The 27,010-nt window shown below is 44.6% G+C and overlaps 1 protein-coding gene across 1 annotated transcript in view; it reads left to right on the top strand.

Annotated features, from left to right (window-relative positions):
* The first annotated feature begins 11,930 nt into the window (after nucleotides 1-11,930).
* COG2 (component of oligomeric golgi complex 2) overlaps nucleotides 11,931-27,010 on the top strand; it is a 152,992-nt gene continuing 137,912 nt past the window's right edge. Inside the window, exons 1-3 of the mRNA XM_075203350.1 lie at nucleotides 11,931-12,060; nucleotides 17,304-17,465; nucleotides 25,133-25,198. Of these exons, the coding sequence (XP_075059451.1) occupies nucleotides 11,935-12,060; nucleotides 17,304-17,465; nucleotides 25,133-25,198 (354 nt within the window). The 5' untranslated portion in view covers nucleotides 11,931-11,934. The remainder of the gene's footprint in view (nucleotides 12,061-17,303; nucleotides 17,466-25,132; nucleotides 25,199-27,010) is intronic.

Raw genomic sequence — 27,010 nt, 5'->3', positions numbered from 1 at the left:
AACACTGAAGTAACAGCTGTTGGCGGGCATCCTGTTGCTCCACACGGCTAACCAGATGTTGCAGCATCTCTTTGGCGGTAGGTTCCACATCTGGGTCTGTCATGGCCTGATCTTACTGTCTCGGGCACTAGGAGTCTTTACCCAGGGATCACCAGATGGTAGGCTTACCAGAGCAATGTAGATGGTAATAGGGTACTCTGGTAGCTGGGTGATCACGGAACATGAAATGATGACCGATGAGATGCTCAGGAAAGTCTATGACTAGCAACACTGGTAATAATGAGGTAATGATACACAAGGAACTGTATGGACAAGGACACGTGAAGGTAGTCAGTGGTCTGCGATAGCAAGTTGTACCACTGCTATAGTGAGGAGGAATGTCCAACAGAAACAAGGAGGTGATGAGAGTCAGCGGTCTGCGGGTAGCAAGTTGTACCACTGCTATGTGAGAGGATAATGGAACAGATGATACCGGAAACAGGGATCAGTGGTCTGACATCAGCAAGTTGTACCACTGCATATATATGTGAGGAGGTGCACGGGGGAAGACTGCAACACAGGATATACACAGGCACCTTATACACGATCCACAGTAATATGCACAATATAGGTATATATATATGTAAATGACTGATCAGGTCTGCAATCTAGAAAGTCTCTTGAAGTAGTCCAGCACAATGATAACACAGTCAATGATGGCAATAGACTCAGCGGATAGCAGACTCCAGAGAGAACCAAACACAGTCCAGCAAGATATGCAATACACAGCACAGTCAATGAGAAGTATGCATACCGTGGTTCAGCAGTAGCAGTCAGATGGGATTGCAGCGGTACCTGAGCGGCTGGAGACCGACTGGATAGGAAGTCCCTGGATAGGAGAAGCAGCGGTCTAGCAGGTGCAGCGCACAGGTGAGTAGACCGACAGGGACACGAATCCACAGGAGTCAGCAACACGTGGAACTGGACTCATAGGAAACCCAGGAGAATGGAGATGATCCAGCAGAGGGTAGTAGGAGAGATACAAATCCAATGCTGACAGGAGGGTAGAGGCCAGTGGAACACGTGAAGGCGTGGAGAGTGGATCAGCAGGAGATGGACGATAGCGCTGACCACAGCGGCAGGACTCAGCGGCACACGGAGGTAACCAGTAGCAACCACAGGAACCAACAGCGATGGGAAACAGGAGTGCAGCGCAGGGCAGGAGCTGTAGATCACGAAGTGTACCAGATGGTAATGACAAGCGGCAGTCTCGAGGAAGCCACAGCAAAGATGAGATGAGAGTGTAGTGCACGGAGGCAGCGGATAGTAATCAGCTGGCAGTCACGATGTTGAACACAGGCGAGTTGCAAGCAGGAGACTGTAGTGCACAGAGGCAGCGGATAGTAGTCAGCTGGCAGTCACGATGTTGAACACAGGCGAGTTGCAAGCAGGAGACGGTAGTGCACATAGGCAGCAGATAGTAGTCAGCTGGCAGTCACGATGTTGAACACAGGCGAGTTGCAAGCAGGAGACTGTAGTGCACAGAGGCAGCGGATAGCAGTCAGCTGGCAGTCACGATGTTGAACACAGGCGAGTTGCAAGCAGGAGACTGTAGTGCACAGAGGCAGCGGATAGAAATCAGCAAACAGACTTGATGAGAAGCAGGAGAGTGAGGTAAAAGCTGGAGTGCACGGAGGCAGCGGATAGCAATGAGTAAACAGTCACATAGATATAAAATAACGTTGAAGTGGTGTAGAAGACTGTAGTGCACGGAGGCAGCGGATAGGAATCAGCAAACAGTCATGATGACACAGTTGATGGTAGAAGTGGTATGGAACCACAGTAGTAGAAGTGGTTTGGAAACCACAGGAATCAGCAGCACTGAATACACAAGTAATACAGGAACACCTTCAGAGACTCATGAGGAATGAGACTCCAAGATCAGGCAACGTGGTAGTGACCACAGGTGCTTAATATAGGGAGGTTGCCTGATCTGCCAATTAAGTTAAAGGGGTATACACTGAAGTATAGAAAAGGGCTGCGCATGCGCAGACCCTCAGGATGGTGGACGGCCACGGTTCCTAAATGTCCGGGAAGAGGCACTCACGGTCCGGTGAGTGACAGGCTGTCACAGTCATATAGTCCTTCGTTTGCCCAGAACCACTTGTCCACATGTCCGTGGTTAAGTGGACAGTGGGTACAACCGCATTTTTAAGAGCACTGAGGACACTTGATCGTACTTCTCTGTACATTTTTGGTATCGCCTGCCTAGTGAAGTGGAATCTCGAGGGGATTTGGTACCGGGGACACAATACCTCCATCAACCCTCTAAATCCCACTCCACTGATGGCGGACACCGGGCGCACGTCTAACACCAACATTGCAGTTACAGCCGCAGTTATACGCTTTGCAATAGGGTGACTACTATCGTATTTTGTGGTCATGGCAAACGACTGTTGGACGGTCAATTGTTTTGTGAAAGACTTAGCGGTCTTACGACTTCCCCTCTGGGAAGATGACCGACTAACAGCAGCAACAGCAGCAGTGGCAGTAGTAGGCGTACCGCTGCAGGATTCCTCGGATGAATCCCGTATTGAGGAGGACTCAGTCTGGCTGCTGACTTGGGCTGCAGGACTGAATCTGATGGAGATTGTGGAGGAAGTTGACGAGGAGGGTGTTGCTGGTGTGTATCCAACTGGACCACGGGATTTAGGTGTCCCTGTACCGATGAGGGTCCTAGCCCCAGTTCCTGAACTAACCACTGAACTATGAAGGTTATTCAGGTGACGTATAAGGGAGGATGTTCCTAGGTGGGCAAGATCCTTACCCCTGCTTATTTGAGCTTTACATAAGCTACATATGGCCATACATTGGTTGTCTGGATTTGGATAAAAATAACTCCAGACCGAAGAGGTGCATTTTTTGGTCTTCTGACCAGGCATGACGATGGGCTTTTTCATCCCATGGACATCAGCTGTTTCCCCCCCTGGTGCCTCATTTACAATAACCACATCACCATCCTCATCATCAAGTTCCTCCACAGCGCCAGCTACATCATCAATAGCCTCCTCCCGAGCCACCTCTTCCCGTACAGTGATGGGAAGGTCAGGCTTGACAACCACCAACATCCTTGGACTCGCCTTGTGGATTTGTGATAATTTCTCTTTAGAAGGCAGAGTTGTTTGCTGTTTTGTTGCTGACAGCATAACTCTCTTCAATTTTTTGTAGGGGGGGAGGAGGAGGAGGGCTAAGATCCGTGGGTGAAGCTGAACCACTAGTCATGAACACGGGCCAGGGCCTAAGCCGTTCCTTGCCACTCCGTGTCGTAAATGGCATATTGGCAACTTTACGTTTCTCCTCAGATGATTTTAAGTTTCTCTTTTTGCTACTTTTTCTTAACTTGGGCTTTTTGGATTTTACATGCCCGGTACTACGAGATTGGGCATCGGGCTTGGAAGACGACGTTGATGGCATTTCATCGTCTATGTCATGACTAGTGGCAGCAGCTTCAGCATTAGGAGGAAGTGGGTCTTGATCTTTCCCTACTTTATCCTCCAAATTTTTGGTCTTCATTATATGTAGCACAAGATACTGCAGAATGTGTGAACTTGGTAATATTGCAGTACCAATGGACTTATACTGCTGGATTGGTTTTGCAAATTTGGTTATAATTATTATATATTTTTTTTTTTTTTAATTTTTTTTTTTTTTTTTACTTTTTTTTTATTTTTAAAAAACTTGGGAATAGTGGGGAAATAACTATGCCCTTAGAAGCACAGAGCACAGGACACAGCACCACTGGACTGAACAGGACACGGCACAGGACCCAGCAGCACTACGGAACTCAGCAGGACAGAGCACAGGACACAGCACCACTGGACTGATACTGCAGAATGTGTGAACTTTGTAATATTGCAGTACCAATGGACTTATACTGCTGGATTGGTTTTGCAAATTTGGTTATAATTATTATATTTATTTTATTTATTTTTACTTTTTTATTTTTTTTTACTTTTTTTTATTTTTTAAAAACTTGGGAATAATGGGGAAATAACTATGCCCTTAGAAGCACAGAGCACAGGACACAGCACCACTGGACTGAACAGGACACGGCACAGGACCCAGCAGCACTACGGACCTCAGCAGGACAGAGCACAGGACACAGCACCACTGGACTGATACTGCAGAATGTGTGAACTTTGTAATATTGCAGTACCAATGGACTTATACTGCTGGATTGGTTTTGCAAATTTGGTTATAATTATTATATATTTTTTTTTTTTTTAATTTTTTTTTTTTTTTTACTTTTTTTTTATTTTTTAAAAACTTGGGAATAATGGGGAAATAACTATGCCCTTAGAAGCACAGAGCACAGGACACAGCACCACTGGACTGAACAGGACACGGCACAGGACCCAGCAGCACTACGGAACTCAGCAGGACAGAGCACAGGACACAGCACCACTGGACTGATACTGCAGAATGTGTAAACTTTGTAATATTGCAGTACCACTGGACTTTTACTGCTGAATGTGTGAACTTGGTAATATTGCAGTACCAATGGGCTTATACTGCAGGATTGGTTGTGCAAATTTTGTGGTAATTAAAAAAAATTAAAGTAGTTTTTGGTATTTTTTAAAAAAACTTTTTTTTATTTTTTTAAACACAGGGGAATATTGGGGAAATAACTATGCCCTTAGAAGCACAGAGCACAGGACACAGCACCACTGGACTGAACAGGACACAGCACAGGACCCAGCAGCACCACTGACCTCAGAAGGACAGAGCACAGCACACAGCACCACTGGACTGATACTGCAGAACACAGCACAGCACAGCACAGCACAGCACAGCACAGCACAGAACTAAACAGCACAGCACGAGATCTACCAGGACAGAGGACCACCTAACACACCCTCCCTCTACCCTGATCAATGCCCGAGTGAAGATGGCGGCGACTAGCGGGGAATTTATAGGATCCGAGTATCGCGAGATCCGACAACGGGATTATGAGTCAGAGCCTCAGTTTCACATTTGAATTTGGCGCCAATACCCGGATCTGTCTCGGATCCGACTCGGATCCGCAACGTTCGGGTGGGCTCGGATTTCATAAATCCGAGTGCGCTCATCCCTAATAATTATGTATTGAACTGCTAAATTTTACATCTGCTAAAATAAATTACTTTGTGCTTTGGAAACACAATACAATCGCTTGGTCAATGCTTATTTGAAAACGATAGAATTACTTTAATAGTACAGTCAATGCAGGCTGATTTTTTTCTATTTAACTACAAGTGTAGGGTGTAATATACACCCAAAGACGATGGCTGCATTGACAATAGGCATAGATGGAGAGGAAGACAATCAGGTTTGTGTGCAGGATTAAGGACGGCCTAACAGGGATTAAACTGTTTTTTTCATAATTTATTAGCTTTAGAATTACCTCACTTATCCAAGAAACTGGTGAAGCACTAAATTAGGTTATTTTAGACCAAAAAAATTGTATTTTTTACAAAAATAGCAAAACAAAACCCAAACAAAACCAAAAGCAAAACACGCAAGGGCGGTTTTGCCAAAACCAAAACCAAAACACGAAGGTAGTCCAGATCCAAAACCAAAACACGGGGGTAAGTGAACATCTCTACTATTAGCCCACTCAGCCAACAGCTCTTTTAACTCAAAACTCAGAACTTTTTCTATGTCTATCACCAACGTACTGCATACTTCCTAATACAAAAGCTTGCAAATAAGAGGAAGAATAAGCCACACTCACCAACTTTGGTGTGAAGCACAAACAGTGGCTGCTTAAGTTCCTCCAACCAATCAGGACAGGCAGGAGGTATGCAACAGCAGCAATTATGGAAGTGTGAACTCCAACTCTGCTGTGTAATTATACAAATATTAGTATTGGGCGAGGGATCCGGGATCACTCAATTTCTGGATCCACACCCCTGGAGCTTTTCACCATGACCTCCCACTGGGTTCTCCTGGAGGGTCCTACAAAATGTCACAAGTTTGAGTCAAGTTTGTCTCATGCATGTATAAGTGCTTGAGGCTAATCTTGAGCAATGCAAGGGTCATTTCTGGGCAACAGGACCACAACCCTTCCCAAGTACATGACTGCCATTTGTTGGTTCCTAACTTTAGGAATAGGCTCCAAGATTTTGAAGACATTTGTTGATACTTGTTCATACTTTAAGATTCTTTCCTGGTATCTATTTACTAAATTAAACTTGAACCTGTAAGCTGTTGCATGAGCACATGATTCAGCTCCAGTAAACTTAATATATAACAAGGCTAACAAGGCTTAATATATAACAAGGCTGGCCCTGTGAGGCACTAAGGAAACCTCATATGGTTTAGAGAATAAGCTACCGATCTTTTTAATGAAGCAATTAGTCACCTTTGCAGTGGAAAATTAGGTGTAGTCAGAGCTGGTGCTTCCAGTATAGACCTGAGGGGGGCAAGGTGGGAGAGGGGGAGAAGGTTACAGTGAGGCGAAGGTTACAGTTAGTAAAGGCGGGAAATCATGAGTGCATGAATAAGGGTTTTGGTGGCATCCTGAGATAGGAAGGGCTGGATGCGGGTAATATTGCAGAGTTGGAGGCAACAGGATTGGGCGAGAGATTGAATGTGGGGGACAAAGGAGAAGGGAAAGTCAAGGGTGACGCCCAGGCAACGGAGTTGGGGAACAGATGAGATGATCGTATTATTAACTGTGCTAGACAGATGAAGATGGGAAGAAGATTTAGAAGGAGGGAATACAATGAGCTCAGTTTTGGTGATGTTAATTTTGAGAAAACGTGAAGACATCCAAGAGGAGATTGTTACGGCAACCAGTGCGGTATAATCTTATAGAACTGGTAGAAGAGGTCTTCACCTGTAGCAGTCGCCTTTCCCATAGAGACTGGTTATGCTCACAGGTACTCAGATGCCCCCAGGTCTTAAACTCAAAGTATAAGTTTATACTTACACGGCTGCGCACAGGTACAGGAGGTAACACACGGAACGAAGGCAGACCAGCGATTTGCAGACTGGACAGAGCACTGGAGGAGATGTCAAGTACCAGCAGGGTGAGGGTCACAGGCAACGGTTCAGAATCCAGGTTCAAGCAATGGATCAGGATCACAGGCAATGGTTCAGAGTCCGGGTACAGGCAATGGATCAGGATCACAGGCAATGGATCAGAGTCCGGGTACAGGCAATAGGTCAAGTTCACAGTCAATGGTTCAGAATCCGGGGACAGGCAAAAGGTCATACACAGGCAATCAGTCCAAACGTTAAACACCAAACAATAGCTCAGGCAGCAGGACTGGAAACAGAACGCTATAACCGGCAGGGAGGCTAAGCCCTCCCTGCCTAATATACTGCAACTAGCCAATCAAGACTTAGCCCTGTAATCATACACAGGCCAGGGTAATGGGTGATAATGAGTCTAAATTAATCAGCCCGCAGGCTGTACACTAGCGCACGCGCCCGGCTGCTCTGTGTTGCCGGGGCGTGCTAATGCTGACTTCGGCGTCCGGCCATTGCCCTGGCAACGGTTGGGGCCGTGGATCCGGATGTGATGTCATAGCGATGGCCGGGACGCCGGGAACCAGGGGCAGTGAGTCGCGGTGGTGCCCGCGGCTGCCGCGGCTCATGAAAGAGATGGCGGAAAGGCAGTCAGATACAGGAGAGAGGAGCAGGGGGAGAAAAATCAGGAGAAGAGATGTAGAGTTGAATATCATCAGCGTAGAGGTGATATTGGAGACCAACAGGGGTGATGAGATCACCCAGAGAGGTAGCGAAGAGTGAAAAGAGTAGAGGTCCAAGAACCAAGCCCTGAGGGAAGGTAGAGGAGAGGGGTCACCCAGAAATGGATACAGAGAAGGAGCGGTTGGCGAGATAAGAGGTGAACCAAGCGAGGACAGTGCCAGAGAGGCCGAGAAAAAGAACGGTCTGCAGCAAGAGGGGAAGGTCGAAGGCAGGAGGATGAGCAGGGAGAAGTGGCTCTTAGATTTAGCTGAGATGACGTCATTAGTAACTTTGGCCAGGGTGGTTTCAGTGGAGTGGAGGGGGCTGAAGCCAGATTGGAGAGGGTCATGGAGGGAGTTGTCCAAGAGATTCTTAGTGAGGCGGTTGCAGACTATACTCTCGAGTAGTTCGTGAGATTTCTTCCAGAGGCGCTCAGCAGCATGAGTGCACTTCTGAATAAAACGGGTGAATTTAAAGTGCTACGGTTGAGGTAGCAAGTGGCGACGACTGACAGAAGAGGCGGGGGCAACAGCGTCCATGGCAGTGGTGAGAGTGTTTGTAGAGCGAAATTGCCTGGTCAGGGCATGCCAGGGTGGGAAGAGGGAGAAGAGCGTTACAAGAGAGGAGGAGAATGAAGAGATCAAGATCGTCAAGATTGCACCTAGTAAGTATAGTTTTAGGGGAAGGGGGAGGAGGACAGAGTGAAGGAAAGGAGGTGGTGGTCAGAGAAATGTAAGGGAGAGTTAGCTAAATCAGAGAGATCACATAGTTGGGAGAAATCGAGGTCAAAGAGTGACCAAGACCAAGTGGGTGGGGGAAGAGGTCCACTGAGTAAGACCAAAGGCGGAAGAAAACGCGAGAAGTTTATTGGAGGCAGGGTCAGTGGGGATGTCAAAAGGGGTGTTCAAATCTCCTAGTATGATAGAGGGGAGGTCAGATGAGAGGTAGTGGGGTAGCCATGTTGCAAATTTGTCAAGAAAGACAGAAGTGAGGCTAGGGGGACTGTAGATAACAGAGACACGGAGGTGGATGGGGTAAAAGAGATGGAAGGAATAGATTTCAAATGAGGAGAAGAAGAGGGAAGGCACCATGGGAAGAACCCGAAGTTAGGGTATAGGAGTAGGCCCACATTAGCTTCTAGGTCATCCGGTCTGGTGGAGTGGGTGAAGGAAAGGCCCCTATGGAAGAGAGCGGCAGGAGAGTCAGTATCAGAAGAAGAGAGCCAGGTTTTAGAGATAGCAAGAAGGTTAAGGGAGTTGGAGATAATAAGGTCATGGATAGAGGGCAGTTTATTGGATCTGGCGTTCCAGAGGGCACAGAAGAAAGGAATGGAAGAACGTGGGGAAATGTTGATAGGATTAGCAGGGTTGCTGGAGCATGGATGAGGGTAGGATTTGTGGCGGATTTGGGGCGGGGGAATGGGCTGGGGGAGAGGATCGGTATAGGACATGAACGAGGGGGCATAATGGCAGACTTGAAGAGAGGAGCGTGGAGGGGAGGAAGTGAGAAAGGGACAGAGGGAACAGAAAGAATGTGGAAGCAACTAGTGGTGAATCACACTATAATGAACAATATAGTACTAAAAACAATAAAATGGAGTCAGGTGCAGGCATAAACAATAGCGGTGCTAACTAAAGGAAACAAGAAAGAGTGAGGAGAGCAACTGGTAGTGAATCACCCTATAATGAGCAATGAAGTATAAAAGACAATAAAGTGCAGTAAAATGTAGGCAAAACAATAGGCAGTGCTATAAAAGTAAATATCTAATCAGAGAAGAAGAGTAAAAGAAGAGTACATAACAACAAATAGTGAGAGACTTCAGGTATAGGGAGTCCGGAGGGAAAGTGTCCACAAGAGTCATCAGGTAAAGGTGAGTTCGGAAGGAAGTGACCATAGGAGTCCAAGTACAGGTGAGTCCAGGGGTACGTGACCGCAGGAGCGCAGGTGACTCCAGGAGACCAAGTGGGACCAGCTGGGAGAAGTCAGGTGAGTTCAGGACACCAGGGAATGGTGAGAGAGCAAGGTCCAGCGGAAATCAGAACATGACGATATCAGACATCAGCGTCCATGAGCAGGTATCCGGCAACAGTCATCAGGAAGGGATCCGGAGTCTGCAGAGCCGGTAGTAGGAACAGGTGAGACCGGAGAGTAAGGCCCAAGCCACGGCCTGAGGTAGAGGCAGCAGCTGGGGATCAGGTCAGCAGGAGGATGCACCCAGAGGAGTGGCTGAACACAAATGCCATCAGCAGCAAATAGCAGCAGCAGAGACAGGCATCTCCATAGGTGAAATGAGGGGCCCAGAAGGAGTTCCAAGCTGGGCTCCAACCGAGAGCAGTAAGGACAGGTCTGTTCAGAAGCTGGAAGAGGAGCAATTTTCCACCCATAAAGGAGCTCATGAAGTAACAATGGTGCCTAGAGCATCACTCTGGGGGATTCCATATAGCTACTCACAGAATGTGTTTCGGGTGTCAGCGGCTGCATGGGTATTGCTGCCTTGTTCATTGTTCTGTGAGAGTGTTGAAGTAAGGGGGATTGTGTAAGGTCGGAGGCAGCTTTGTAAGCGGGGAAAGTTCAATTGTGTGTCCAGCCAAGGCACCCAATAAAGTTCCGGCTTTGCTACATTCAGCTGCAGTCGGAAGGCAGCCCAGAGAGCTAAGAATCAGGCAGGGGAGGTACTGTGATGGTAGCACAGCTTAGAATTGCTGTAAAAAGGAGCAGCTCTGTCCGGCTGGACTAAGAAACTTGGAATGTAAGGTAATTAAACATTTCCTGATTTCTTTTAGTAAACTGCTTTTTAGGCTATTATTTAACTAAAGAAAGTCATGGGAGTTGACTTTAGTTCAAGTCATATTTATGGAGTTTGTGACATTAGTGTAATGAACTATTTACGTGACATATCTTGTGGAAATGGCACTCCATTAAATACAGTGGTTAATTACACATCTGAACTGTGAGTTAAAAACACAGCACAAAGCATTTGTAATGTGCAAAACGGTAGCATCTTCAAGCACTCTTGTCTCTTACAACGCATTTAAACATCTCTGGTAGAGAAGCGAAATATTGTTTTTGCACTATTGCTCTATATCTGGTATGCAATTGTGACTAGATGACTATGGAAAAGGACCTCCCCAGTCTGTCCAGGAATTCTGTACGCCAACGCAAAACCTGGGGCAAGGGTACAAAGCCTGGTAGAAAACCTAGCAAACACTGCTTGTACTCTCCTATGTGTTACTGTTCCTAAACACATCCATCATAAAATATAAAAAGATTGCAATGCAGAATAACAACACCATGACACCCACAGGTGCCTGTGTCCCCCTACCCATGTGTGCCTGTGTTCTCCTGCCCATGTGTCCCTGGGCCCCCCCTTTGAATGTGTGCACCTCTGTCTAGACAATAGGGGGACCCCTGTCTGAATTGCTATGGGCTCCCCAAAGCGTTAAGCCAGCTCTGATGGTGCCTATTTAATGTAGACCAGCAGAACAGCAGCAGCAGTTGAGCCACTAGCTTTGTGACAGCCTGACAGGCAGTATACATTAATTTTTAGGAAAGATAGTAAGTTATTAGAAAATAACCCTAAACAATAACCTATACATGTCCATTTATACGTATCAGAAATACAGAAATGATCTTCTAGAAGGATGTTATACTTGCAATAAGTTCACACTTATAAAATAACCTTTATTATATTTCCACAAAAGAAACACGTTAAATTTAAAAATATTAAAGATTAAATAATACTATTGATTAAAATCAGGTTTAGGATATATTGCTTTTCTACCTCACGTGTAATATTCTTGCATTATATCTCAATAATAGTGTGGAAATTATATGTCACTTATTTACTTAATTATACCATATAATATATGTTCTTTTTTTAATCATTGTAAAATTATGAATTATGCACTATGGAAATGTGAATTTTTTTTTACTTTTAAAGTAAATCAATTGCATTTTAAATTCCCCTTAATCCGACTTGAAGCTTCCAGTTCTCTTCTTGATGAGTTTGAGTATGAGCCCAGGGTATTGGGGGGAGGGGGTAGTCTGAAGCTTTGCCTAGGGTGCCCAGAAACTGTGTGTGTGTCTCTACTATGATTTCTTTCCAGGTATCAATTTTGTCTGTACACTTAGAGTAACTGTAGGAGTGGTTGGGTTGGCAGTTGGCGAATACCAGGGGGCGCTGCGATATGCAAGTACGTTGTTAGAACATTGATCTCTATGTTACGTCGTCATCAGATCCTAGAGACTGGCGGAAGTGCCGCGTCAACTAAGAAGTATCGGGTAAAGATGCAGCTGCCACAGAGTCCTAGTGTTCTTTGTTTCGATAAAGACGAGTTCATGAAGGTTCGGTGGTGCTTTTCAACTCTTTGTTTTATACTTGCATGAAGTCACGATCACGCTTTAATTATCAGTAAAAGTAATCTATTGTTATACCTTGCATTTATTGTTTATATTAATGATAAACTGTTACTGTCCATTTGCTGTGGAATTACATATCCCCGAATGTCCTGACAGTATCTGCATGCTGGGGCTTGTAGTTCCATAAGTACGGTACAGCTGCAGTTTAACTATCACTGATATATTGGTGTATTGGGCATTTGAATGGTTCAGAAAATGTTATATGAAGCATGTCTTTTAAGTAACTATGTTTTGATATTTTATGATATATGTCACATACAGTCAGATACAGTTTACAGAATACATGCAAAAAGAGACTGAAAAATGTGAAAAAAAAAAGCTAAAAAAAAAACCCTGTCCTTTCAAATGTTTAATTTGTGCTAAATTATTCAGATTAGGTGTATAAAAAACATGATGGCGCTAATGTTGTTACAGCTTAAAGAAAATTATAAATCTAAAGAAAATAAATAGCTATGAACAGGTGAATGAGAATGTGCAAATACTACACAAATAGTGTCACAGATAAAATATAGCATAAACATGCAGATAGACAATCAATTGAAGTATTGTCTCAATATTAGTAGTAAAGCAATCGTGGTATTCACATTAATAATTTGCAAATATCCCTTTACTTTGTAGTGCAATAAAGTTTCTTGAGATGCCAATGTACTAGCATCCAGAATATAACTTTTAATTGCTAATTAAGAATACTGTATTCCCAACAGTGCAACTTAAACAGTTAGAAGATCCCCATAATAACGCATCCGTAATTAGTAATATATCAGAACTATCTTTGCAATAAGAGAGCACTCTAAATAAAAAGCACTGTTACTAGTCCGGTCATTCACATATTATAGGGCTTAATAGAAATAACAAAATATTAGCAGTGATGCATCTAGTATATTAGACCATTCATTATCCAAAGAATTAAGACATTCAGATGTAGATCATAATCTCTCTTTTTCATTCCTGGGCTTTACTAATAAATTATTGTAACTCTTCAGTGAACCTTTACCAACCTTTTGTATAAGTATGTTATTTTTATAACGTTAAAAGTCATGATACGTTTCATCTCTGCAACTTAATGAGAGGCTAAAGGCCTTAGTTATTCAAATTAGGCAATGAATGAAATGCCTCAGCTTGGCAGGTATGATTATGCACTAAAATAAAATCTTGATTGCCTCTTTTACATGGGTATCTTGAAATAAATCATGTTTACTGTTAGATGTTTGAAGTCTGCCCTCCAATGCTGTATGCACCTTGATTTTGGGAGCAGTGCAAAAATGGGATTTCAGTTTACAGAGTGATATTATTTAAATGGAATAAAGGGGTGAAGAGAAAGCATTTTCAGTGACATATCTAGCTATGAATGGCCATCCCACTCTGAAAAGGACTTGAATTTTGCATCGGTCAGAGCTGTCAGAAATCGGATCTCACACTATAATTTTAATGGAACCTGTTTTATGCCTGCATGTTGCTTTTCAGAGAAGTGCATTTCCAAATGCACACCCAGGTAATGTAACAACACACTTCACATACAGAATTCCCACCTGTAACACAATCCAGGGCCCTGGTACAACAATTTCATGGGGCCCCCTTATAGTTGAGAATGGAAAAAAAAAGTTTGCGCCGCTGAGTGTTAGTGGGTGTGTTCATACAGTTGGGGGCGTGGCTTTGCATCATTGGGCGTAGCTACCAGATGAGAAGTGCTAGGCCACCCTACTACAGGAAAAAATCATGCATTGTTGTGTGCACCATTGAACAGTCATCAAAAATTGGGATTGGCCTACTAGAATCACAACATTTCACAGACTCTCCTGCTCTCTCCTACCTGTTCTTGTCACTTTCACCTCCTGTGGCTGCAGGTTTCTTTAGTTGCGGCTTGTCTGGATCCTGGAATGTTGGGGGCACTATTTTAAAAAAAAAATAAAAAGGGTACACTTAGAAAATTCCAACCAGCCCCGGCATTAAATCAATAGCACCTACGATTAATAATTAGGCCTTCCTCCAGCCCCAACATTAAAATAATAGTATTCACATTTAATAAATAAACCTATTTCCCTCCCTCCAAACAGCCCCAGCAATAAATTAATAGTATTTATATTTCAGAAATATACCTATTTCCCGCCATTAAATAATCCATAGTCTCATTTAATAAAGAGACATCATTCTCCCCAAACTCACCCCTATTAAATTGCCCCACCATCACCCCACAAACAAAATTGCACCCATTAATTAGCCACCACCTACCTCACACTACATTGCCACAAGCCCCCTGTGCCATTACACACACATTACTCTGCCCCTTCATCACCACGTTGTGCCCCCTTATGATCACACTGCGCCCTCCATGCTGCTTTTCCCCCTTCACCTGGCCCTCCTTCATCACACTGTGCCATACTGCTCCCCCCTCTCCATCATCTCTGTGCCATACTGCTCCCCCCTCTCCTTCATCACTGTGCCATCCTGCTCCCCCCTCTACTTCATCACTGTGCCATTCTGCTCCCCCCTCTCCTTCATCACTGTGCCATCCTGCTTCTCCCCTTCATCACTGTGCTATACTGCTCCTCCCCTTCATCACTGTGCTATACTGCTCCTCCCCTTCATCACTGTGCTATACTGCTCCTCCCCTTCATCACTGTTCCATACTGCTCCTCCCCTTCATCACTGTGCCATACTGCTCCTCCCCTTCATCACTGTGCTATACTGCTCCTCCCCTTCATCACTGTGCCATACTGCTCCTCCCCTTCATCACTGTGCCATACTGCTCCTCCCCTTCATCGCTGTGCCATACTGCTCCTCCCCTCCATCGCTGTGCCATACTGCTCCTCCCCTCCATCACTGTGCCATACTGCTCCTCCCCTCCATCGCTGTGCCATACTGCTCCTCCCCTTCATCGCTGTGCCATACTGCTCCTCCCCTTCATCACTGTGCCATACTGCTCCTCCCCTTCATCACTGTGCCATACTGCTCCTCCCCTTCATCACTGTGCCATACTGCTCCTCCCCTTCATCACTGTGCCATACTGCTCCTCCCCTTCATCACTGTGCCATACTGCTCCTCCCCTTCATCACTGTGCCATACTGCTCCTCCCCTTCATCACTGTACCATACTGCTCCTCCCCTTCATCACTGTACCATACTGCTCCTCCCCTTCATCACTGTGCCGTACTGCTCCTCCCCTTCATCACTGTGCCGTACTGCTCCTCCCCTTCATCACTGTGCCGTACTGCTCCTCCCCTTCATCACTGTGCCGTACTGCTCCTCCCCTTCATCACTGTGCCGTACTGCTCCTCCCCTTCATCACTGTGCCGTACTGCTCCTCCCCTTCATCACTGTGCCGTACTGCTCCTCCCCATCATCACTGTGCCGTGCTGCTCCCCCTTTCCTTCATCACTGTGCCGTGCTGCTCTCCCCCCTCTCCTTCATCACTGTGTCGTGCTGCTTCCCCCCCACTCCTTCATCACTGTGCCGTGCTGCTTCTCCCCCTCTCCTTCATCACTGTGCCGTGCTGCTTCTCCCCCTCTCCTTCATCACTGTGCCGTGCTGCTTCTCCCCCTCTCCTTCATCACTGTGCCGTGCTGCTTCCCCCCTCTCCTTCATCACTGCGCCGTGCTGCTTCCCCCCCCTCTCCTTCATCACTGTGCCGTGCTGCTTCCCCCCCCTCTCCTTCATCACTGTGCCGTGCTGCTCTCCCCCCTCTCTTTCATCACTGTGCCGTGCTGCTTCACCCCTCTCCTTCATCACTGTGCCGTGCTGCTTCCCCCCCTCTCCTTCATCACTCGGTGCCTTTCTGCTTCCCCCCCCTCTCCTTCATCACTCGGTGCCTTTCTGCTTCCCCCCCCTCTCCTTCATCACTCTGTGCCTTTCTGCTTCCCCCCCTCTCCTTCATCACTCGGTGCCTTTCTGCTGCCCCCCCCTTTTTTCCTCACTCTGTGCCTCCCCCCCTTTTTTCCTCACACTGTGCCTTTCTGCCCCCCCTTTTTCCTCACACTGTGCCTTTCTGCCCCCCCTTTTTCCTCACACTGTGCCTTTCTGCCCCCCCTTTTTCCTCACACTGTGCCTTTCTGCCCCCCCTTTTTCCTCACACTGTGCCTTTTTCCCCCCTTTTTCCTCACACTGTGCCTTCCCCCCCCCCTTTTTTCTCACACTGTGCCTTTCCCCCCCCTTTTTTCCTCACACTATGCCTTTCGCCCCCCCCCCCTTTTTTCCTCACACTGTGCTTTTCTACTTTCCTCCCTTTGCCTCTGTTCTTTTACTTACAATTGTGTTCTCTCTGCGCCACTCCTCACTGAATGTCGGCTGTGATTTGATGATGTCACGCCCGACATTCAGTATGACCAGAGCAGAGAGGAAGGAGGAGGGACGCCGGCACCACAATCACGTGATTATATTTTTGTTTTTTTTTAACTACCTGCTCCCCCAACCAACAAAGGGACGGAGCACCCGGCCTCGCAAAAAAAAGCCAAAAAGAATAATTTGATTTAAAAAATATAATAAAAAAAAAACCTGTGGGCAGTAGGGGCCGGGCCCCCTGGCATGTCCGGGGCTGGGTCATTATATTTGCTAGCTTTCAGAGCACAGAGGCCCCTTCATCAGGCAAGTATTTTTTTTTTTTTGTAAACCTGCCTGATGAAGGGGCCTCTGTGCTCTGAAAGCTAGCAAATATAATCATCAGTTTTTTTGGTTAGCCGATAAAGGTATCACTCCTATAATACTTGTGTGTGTGTGTGTGTGTATATATATAATTTTATATATATATATATATATATATATATATATATATATATATATAATCAATCATCTTAACACATGTTATATAAACTATGGTGCAGGAAGTTGCTAATTAAACCACACTCACTTTCTCCATGACAACCTTACTATATCTCCCACATTCTCCTTCATTATCCTTTACTCTGATCATATGACTTACTCTTTCTTCATTCCACCTCCATTTACATCTCCATCCTTGGTTGAGTTATGCACTAAGTATTAAGAGCGGGAAGTCTATTTCCCATATGTCCTGTCTTTTGTGTCCAAAAAAAAGTGGCTTGAGATATTTTGGTCTCTATTGCCCTGATGAACATATATATATTTATATGATTTTTTTTCTATCTTAACCTTTTCAGTATTTAATCAATGCTTTTATTCACGGACTACAATTTACATGTACTCATTTCTCTTGGAAAGGACTCGTTTGATGTCGACCACTTTGTCTCAGAGTGCAGGAAACATGTGCAGCTGGAAGACCTTAGAGATGATCTAGAGATTTACTACAGACTCCTCAAGACTGCTATGGTTGAGCTCATCAACAAGGACTATGCAGACTTTGTAAACCTGTCCACTAACTTGGTATGCTTATCTTGTATTTAGACTATTTTTAATATATATCATATACTACAATGCTTAAAATGTTTGCAATATTTATTTTTTCATGTGTGGCCATTAAATAGTAGAAAGTCAACATTTAAATAGACCTGTTGATTTAAAATGATTTATAAAAACATTGAATAAAGAAATAGGCAGAGTAATCCAGGTAGACTGCATATTTCAACAGCGCTTGGTCTGTTACAGGCCACTACAATGGGAAATTGTTTGGGGTTTTTTTTCTTGCGTGCTTTTCAAAGTAAGATAACATATTGTAATATTTTATATGTTGTTAAGGTTTGTTGTTTTTGTGTTTTTTTTAATATTTGTGCATGCTGGTCCAATGTGATTCCACTAGAGCCTTGCACAGCAATCCGTACTGGTACACCCAGAGCAGTTCATGTTTGATTTTTCCTTCATGGGAACTGGTAGAACAATTACAGTAGGTATTTAAATAGATTGACCCTGCATAATTAAGGGTATCTTCAAAACATTACCTGTGTGATAATTTGGTTGTTTAGCCCAATTGACCTCAGCATTTTGGCCAGAGGCATGACAGGCCAGATTGTGCAGAACTGGTATTTGAAGATCAGACCTAATGCATTATGATTGGGCAGCTATGACAGTACACACTTGTGCCCAATCAAATTTATTTAATTTTTATTTATCTGATAAAGACCAAACGGATGAGATTTCATAGCTGCATCCCTTCCCTGTGATTATCAATCTTTGCACTCTACTGTCATGTTCCTTTTCTAAGTAATTTTATTCTAGCCATGACTGGCACTAGAAGGTGGTAAAGCTACACGTATATGCTACAAAACTTACTATTTTATTGCTACAGAGTGTCTGTTATATTTTAATATTTTGTCTTATATGTTGAATATAGATGTTTTTACAGAGAGATTATTGGAGCTTGGTTAGAATTCACTGAAAAATGTGGGACAGATGTGCCCATTCATTCTGTAGAGCATTTATAAGGTCAGACACTGATGTTGGACGAGAACGCCTGACTCGCAATCTCAGTTCTAGTATATCCGAAAGGTGTTCGATGGGGTTCATGTCAGGGCTCTGTGCAGGCTAGTCAAGTTCTTCACACTGAACTCATCAAACCGTGTCTTTGTAGATTTTGCTTTGTGTACTGGGGCACAATCATGTTGGAATAGAAAGGGCGTTCCCCAAACTGTTGCCACAGAGTTGGAAGCATAGCTTTGTCTAAAATGACTTGGTATGCAGAAGCATTAAGATGCCCTTCACTGGAGATAAGGGGCCTAGCCCAAACCTTGAAAAACAGCCCCATACCATTATCCCTATTTAACAGTTGGCATAATGCAGTCAGGCAGGTAACGTACTCCCGGCATCCGCCAAACCCAGACTCGCCCATCTGACTTCCAAACGGAAAAGTGTGATTCATCACTCCACAGAACACATTTCCACTGCTCCACAGTCCAGTGTTGGTGTGCTTTACATCACTCTATCCGAGGTTTGGCATTGATCTTTGTGAAGTGAGGCTTGCTCGGCCATGGAAACCCATTCCAATAAGCTCCTGCCAAACAGTTTTTGTGCTTACATTAATGCCAGTGGAAGTTCAGAACTCTACAGCTATGGAATCAGCAGAGCGTTGGCAACTTTTACGCACCATGCGCCTTAGCAGTCATTGACCCAGCACTGTGATGTTACATGGTCTTCCGCTTCGTGGCTGAGTTGCTGTTGTTCCTAAACGCTTCCACTTTCTAATAATATCACAGTTGACCGTGGAATATCCAGTATGGATGAAATTTCACGAACCGTCTTATTGTAAAGGTGGCATCCTATCACAGTACATCGCTTGAAGTCACTGAGCTCTTCAGCATGACCCATTTTGTATGTTTGCAAATGGAGACTGCATGGCTAGGTGCTTGATTTTAAACCCCTCTGGCAATGGGTCTGATTGAAACTCCTCAATTCAATAATTACAATGTGTGGCCAAATACTTTTGTCTATATAATGTATCTAGGTTGGAGTGTGCCATCTTTCCCAAAGTGTATTCTTCTCACTTCGTATCTTAAACTAGTAATTTAGTGATTTTAATTCTGAAACTTAGTGGTGCTGCTTATTTTGTATTTTTTGTTATTAACGGTTTTCTACTTAAGCCTTGGAAACATTGTTTTGATTAAATACATTTAATCTAGCATATTCTCTGTGATTCATTGTGATCTTGCGTAGCTTATGCTACAGGTGTATGTGATTTAATTGTGAAACATTAATTAATTAAAGTGGTTTTGGTGAACACAAGGACTCCATAGTAAATCATTTGTTGAGCAGAAAAACTGTATTCATTAGTAAGTGACTAAGGTGACTCCGGTCACAGCCAGCTGTTTCAGATTGCTGTATCTAAAGGCAATATGGACGTTCGTGACAGGAACCCTTACCAAGTAATATGTCTACTGAAATATGGCAGCCTTTATTTGAACCAATTAAAAGCAAAAGACAGCACAAGTGGTTTGATCAATTAACATATATCAGTTAGGGGATAAATGTTTAATTATTCCCAAAATTAAAAAAGACCAAAATTAATTGGTAGATGTGACAGTATGGATCACCTATGCCACCCTGTCTGTTGTTGCAGGGAACCGTCTGGGCTTACTTTGCCACCGTCCTCTTTTGTTATTCCGAATACGCCCCTCCTGCCGCAGTGGGAGGACACAGTTACAGCCTCTGGATACCGGGTAGCGTAGTCCACCACGGTGAGGATGTATCTCTTGCCCGATCTACTGGGCACAGGCAGGGGACCTACTATGTCCACAGCCACTCGCTGAAAAGGTTCCCCAAGTATTGGCAAGGACCTTAGGGGAGCAGGCGCTTCAGTGTTCGGTCTCTGCCCTGGTGTCCAGGCATAGGGATTTGATGGGCAACTGACATTAGTTCACACGAAAGCCCCGTGGTACCACCAGTTGAACTTGTTCCTGGACTGGTCTATCCCCATCTACCTTCCTAGCTACACGGTACAACAACCCTTTACGCCAGGTCACACTCCCCACCTCCATCACTGGAAGGCTGCAGCTAGCCTGGCACCTCATGCCTTCCAGTGAGGGATAAGAGAGCTGCGCTGCCCTGAACTCTTCCCTGCGGCTCTCACTATCATCTAAGTCAGGATATGCTGCAGGGGGTTCTATGTTGGGGTGACTAGGGTTAGTCAAAGTGGGGTCAGTCAAAGGGGGGTCACTGTGGTCAGTTGTACTCACCGCTGGAGCTGGCATACTGCTAGGGACAGGAACATCACCGGACACCCCCACAAAATCAGGTTGGCAAGAGACAACATCATCTGCTTTGCTAGGGGACGAAGTCTTTCCAGAGGCAAAGGGCTGGCTGTTTCCTGAAGAAATAGCAGATGTGGTCTTTTTCTCTGGGCTGAGTTGTGCAGGTGTAGATCCTGAAGACTTTAGCTTTGCAGCTTGGCTCCGGGTAATGGAGTTGAGAAATGCAGCCACAATACCCACAACATCGTTGCCCAAAATCACATCAGTTGGGAGGCCATTCATAACAGCAACATCTCGCAACTCCTGGCCATCTCCCCAGTCCAGATACACCCTTGCTACAGGCACTTCTTTTTCCAGTCCATCTATGACAGTAACTTTGGCAGTGCGATCCTGCAATACTGCAGCAGGATCAATAAGACGGGGACTCACAACAGTAATTGAGGCTCCTGAGTCTTTCAGTTCTTCATCCTGCAGGGGTCCCACTTGGACCGGATGCAGGTTTCTCCACATGTTTTTGGGGGTCTTTTGGACATACAGGTGACTCTCTCCGCTGAGTCAACTTCAGACACGCCACACTCCATTGGGCTAGCAGGGGTGGAAACAGTCTCTAATGGCTCACCTTCGCCAGTTAAGCAAGTTAGCCGGGACCCAGGACTCGGATTAGGGGCACTAGTCTGGGGTGCTGGGGCTGTGGGACAGTCCATCCTTAAATGACCGATTTTCCCGCAGTGGTAGCACTTTCTCTCCAGCCTGGGCTCCGGTGGTCTCTGATAACTCCCAGGGACAGGACGGGGCGGTGGCTGGCGAATGGTACCCGAGGGGCTAGGTACTTGCTTTTGGGGTTGAGTAGTAGAGGGGTGTCCCCCTGTTTGTACAGTCCTTTGGGGTTGGCTGTTAGCCTGGCGCTTCTGCCAGTGTGGCCTCACTGCCACATACTGATCCGCCAGCTTTGTGGTTGCTTCCAGGGTGTCTGGCTTCCGGTCCAGCACCCATTCTGTCACCTCCGGTGCGCACCGTCGGTGCAACTGCTCTTAGCAAATCAAGTCTATTACCTCATCCATGGTCTGGGCACCTACGCAGCGCACCTACTTCCTGGCAGACTCCCGCAGCAGGTTGGTAAACTCCTCATGAGTGGCGTGGAAGTCCTTTGTAAAGTTCCGGAACTTGAGACGATATGTCTCTGGGGTAATAGTGTACCGTTTAAGGAGTGCCCTTTTTACTATAACATAATCCGCACATACTCTGTGGCCACCCAACGGTAGGCCTCCTCTGCACGTCCTTGCAGTATGGGCACCAGATGTTTAACCCATTCCTCTCTGGGTACAGCGTGTAATCTGCAGGTCCTTTCAAATACCTGCAGGTGCTCATCAATATTCCCAACACAGATCTCAAATTTATGGCAAGGTAAAGATAACAGCCCTGATCCTCTATGGGGCTCCTCCCCTCTAGGCTGCATGGCTGATGCCCTTCCCTCTTGGCGCCATGCCTCGGTGACCTGTGCCCGCTCAGCTGCAGATGTGTTGTCTCCTAAGGCTGACCGCTGGATCTTTAGTCCGGCAGCCCTGCGCTCATCATTGGATAGAGGGGCTGGTTGTGCGGGTGAAGTCTGCTGGGTAGAGGTCTCTGCAGGCTGTTGAGCAGGGATCTCTGCTGTCTGGGCGTCTGGGGTACCATGCTGTCGGTGCCATTCCCTCAGCGCCTCTCTCATCTCCGTCCTGTTTGGCTAATGGCTGATGTCAATGCCCTTGGCACTGCACAGAGTCTCAAGATCTGCCGTGGACACGTTTGTGTAGTTATACATCCTGTGCGTTCTCCTAGCTGCAGTTATTCCGCTCCTGAATAACTCGGCTCTCCAGATTGGTTCACGAAAAGCCGCCTGTGGTTATCCCACTGCTTGCCACCAGAAATCTGTGACAGGATGGACCGCCTATGCCACCCTGTCTGTTGTTGCTGGGAACCGACTGGTCTTACTCTGCCACCGCCCCCTTTCGTTATTCTGAATATGCCCCTCCTTCCGCAGTGGGAGGGGCCTGCCGCCACCACTGAGCTCCTTCTGGGTAATTGACGCTGCTATCGTACCTCGTTGCTGGTGTACCTGGGCTGGTACTCTCGACCTCTTACTATGGATCAGGGTTGCTATGGATGGATCCCCCTGGCCTATCACACTGACCAGGGCTTCATGGGTAGCAGGAAGAGAGGTGGTACTGGAGAGCTGGGTCCAACATCAGAATCAGCCAGAGAACGGATTAGAGTTTGGGTCTAATCTGTAGGTCACAGGATTTTCAGCATGGAAGATATTTTCAAGCCGGTCTATGAAGCAAGTGATGTTTGTTTGCTCAAACACTGGTTGAAGTTATCAGCGTTCAGATCAGATGAAATCAGAAAGATACATTTCAGTGTACAAGTCGGTGCATTTCATACAGATTTGGACACAGGCTAGTTTTAGAATCAGGATGTACCCTGCTTACCAAAACATAGATTTACATGCATTGCAAAGCTAACAATATTTACACTTGTCTGTGATGTCTTACAAATCCAGTGATGTCTTGCATCTTGTCTTTAGACACAAGAAATCTAGTAACGAGGTCTTAATTAACACTTCTTGCCTTCAAAAGGCCTCACATATCAAAAGATCCAATCAACACGCATTCTTTCTTTAGACAGTAGCAGGATACGCATTCCCAAGGACCGGTAGAACAAAGCATTTCCTTGCACCAAGATATGCAAACGGCTTTCAAAACAAAGACTTATAGTATCAGATATACATCAGAAATAAGGTATTTGCTTTTGAAAGGTTACAACAGAAAAAAACTAATTTTCTACCCTGGTCTCAGAAATAACGATTTCCTATCTCACAATATACACAATATCAAAATTAAGTGCACGTGCAATTATATAAATAAGCGCCCTGCGCTATTTCATTTAAATACATTTATACCAGAACTTATTCATCAGTGATCCAGTCACAGTAGACTAACCACCTATGCATGTATGAAGAAAGAAAGCAAAGACTTGGCATAAGGCAAGAAATTGTTTCCTGTGATATGGATCCAGAGACAATTTTCTTGACAAACAGGGCTTGATAAACTTAGGAATTCTGCAGACTCTTGCATTCCGTGGGACTGAAACAATTCTACCAACAATATTTTCACTGTTTTAAAAAAAAAATCCACCTCAACATGGGATTGGAAGCTTTTTGCAAACTACGATATAAATTGCTATATCCATTGCTTATTCCTATGGTAGAATATTACATAAAAGTTTAGTCACTGATAAATGTTTAGCCTCCATTATTTTCTTTCTCCGTAAGTGCTTCCTTCCTATGCTTAACAACTTGCAAAGTAAAATAATCTAATGTCCATATGACTGATGTTTAATTAAAAGGGGAATTAGCCTTTAACTACAGCATGTTCTTGCCATTGTCAGCTGAATGGTTAGGAGAGTGAAATCAAGGGTTTGGGGAGAAAGCAAGACTGTCCTATTCCAAGCTATTACAAATTTAAATGTGCTTTCAAACTTATTGTGACTGTGAGAATTCAGATTTATTACAATACTCAGCCCTGAGTAATGCCTCTCATTGCCTATTGCAATGCCCCACTTTCAATTGGAAACCTATTCCAATGTGATTATGCTGATTTCCTATTTACTGCCTTGCAGTATTCTATTCGCCCACTGGAGGTAGCTAAATGCTCATAATTTCCTTAAGTATAGATGACATCTATTATAAAGATATATAACATACGATAATACAAAATACAACTCTATTTATTTTCTATGAGTCCAAATACTTATTCTAAAACCATAAACCTCTCAAACCTCCTAAACATTTAAACAAATCTACTCATCTAGAATGGATATTATGGCTAGATTTCACAAGTGAAAAATATTGTATATATCATTCATGTGGAGGCAGCCCCAGTTAGCATGAAATTGTCACTAACAACCTGTAAAACTACAAGTCCCAGCTTAACATGCACTTCCAAAGTTTGTTGCTGTATGACTATTTCATACATGAGAAACTTTTTTTATTTTTTTTTTTCATTTTAATTTTAGTCCTATTAATGTTGAAAAAATGTACACTATTTCAGCTTTGTTTTCACCCTCCATTTGTACCTGTAAATATTATCAAGATTTAGGAATTTACTGTGTATTAATCTCCTTAAAAGTAAAGTTGCAGTGCGTAACATGGCATACTATGTTCAAATGTGAACATTGATAATGATAAAAGCTTCAATAGCCAGCTACTGTGATGTAAGACTCTACATTGGGTTTGTCAGAATATAGATTGAAACAAATATTGATTTTACTTATATTCTGATTGCTACATTTATGTGGCTGAACTGTGGGGATCAATTTAAATATGTGCTATTTATGTACCTGATCTGTATAGCAACTTATATTTGTATTTTTCAGGTTGGTATGGATAAAGCATTGGGTCAACTTTCTGTGCCATTGGGACAGCTGAAAGAAGAAGTATTGGTGCGTCCAATATATTTGTTACATGAACAAAAAATGATTTTTTTCTTATGTTTGCCTATTTGTTTTCGTCTGCAGTAGCCGTTTTGCTGTTTATTTTTTTAATTTCCACACTTCAATTTCTTTACTAATTCTGTGTCTAATAGTATATTTTTGTTTGCTAAATGGTATTTATTACAACTGACAAAAGTAGTTAAAAAAACAAACAAAACAATTTCTAATCTACTGATAAACACTGAATGTTTCCACCTCTTCGTGGATTTGTACATTGCACAGTACACTGAGTAAAACAATTTTTTGTTTAAACTGATTCAATTTCACCAACCCATCACTTAATGCCAGTGTGTGTGATACCAAAACAACCTTATGCCCAATAATTATCCAATTACAATAAATTGATTAGCTGGGGAAATGCCTCCTAAGGTGGATGAACAGGTAGTGCACAACTACCTAACACAACTACCTTTCCCATTTCCAGTGCAGCTACGATTAAGGATGGTGCAGACTGTAAGGTCGAGGGCATCCTTAATTCCGTTTCCGTAACAGTGGAAGTCTCGTTAAGGCGCGTCTTGGCATCTGCATGGGCGAACAAGGTTGTGGAACTCTGTTCCGAACTGCTAGCCTAGTGCTGGTCGGAGGGAAATCGGGGGGTACCCGCATTCTAGCTTGTTCTCAGGGACTCAGGTAGTGAGAAGGTAGGGGATTAATGTATCCCCGATCTATAACTCCCTTCACCCAGGAACCTGAAGTGGAACTGAAGTACTGATCCACAAAAAGTAACAGACAGGCTCCACTACAGCCTCTGCGGGTGGGCAGAACGTCGCGAATGCAGCCTATTTATCCGAGAGCTTGCTTGACAGATTCTTAGTGGAACAAGTCTGCTTACCTCTCTGCTGTCCTCCACGAGAAGCAGAGAACTGTCGATCCAATTCAATACCGTATAATCCATCACCGGAAAAAGCAAAGACTCCAGAGTCTTCTTTTTAGCCTGCATCCGTCTCACTAACATTAAGCCAAAGGGCTTGGCAAGCGGAGACCATCAAAGCTTAAATTCTGGCTCATATTTGATCTGCATACAGAGTTGTGCCCCCCTGGTATTCACACACGTCCTGGATGTGTGCAGCCAAGTTTGCTACTAGAGACCTAAGCTTGCCAGACAGTTTGTGTATATATACACACACACATATGTATATACACACACACATATGTATAAACACACACACACACACACACACACACACACACACACACACACACGTGTGTGTGTATATATATGTAATATATATTTCTCTTTCATCCAGTCTGGGGGACACTGCTTACCATGGGTTGTGGAGGGTAGCTTGGGAGTTGGCACCTAGCTAGTTAACTTTAGCACTGCTGACAGACCACTCCCCTCTACAATCCCCCTGCCTCTTCCTCTTCCTGTCAGTTTTTTCTAGGTGCCCAAAGGAGTTGGGCTTGTTTAGAAACAGCTAGTGATTTATTTTAATTTATTTTTAATAACTTTAATTTTTCTTTTATTTTTAGACATAGAGTTAGATTAGGGCAGAGCTGGGAGTGTGTTCTATATATAGAGAGCACACTCACAGAAACTGGGCAGCGGTGACCGGACTCTGTCAGAGGGAGCAGACTGCTCTCAATGGCAGAGCATTAGCGGTCACTGTACAGAGTGACAAGCGGTCTCTCTTGGAGGCTCAAACGATAACCGGCGCTGCCATTATAGGCATAGAGCGCCGCTTATTGCATTACCTCGCCAGCGGCCATGATGACGTCATCGGTCCGCGGAGGTGCACAGAAGAAGATGGAGAAGAGTCG

This window comes from Mixophyes fleayi, chromosome 3, assembly GCF_038048845.1.
Source record: "Mixophyes fleayi isolate aMixFle1 chromosome 3, aMixFle1.hap1, whole genome shotgun sequence".
Classification (NCBI taxonomy): Eukaryota; Metazoa; Chordata; class Amphibia; order Anura; family Limnodynastidae; genus Mixophyes; species Mixophyes fleayi.
This window is presented reverse-complemented; position numbering and strand designations above follow the sequence as displayed.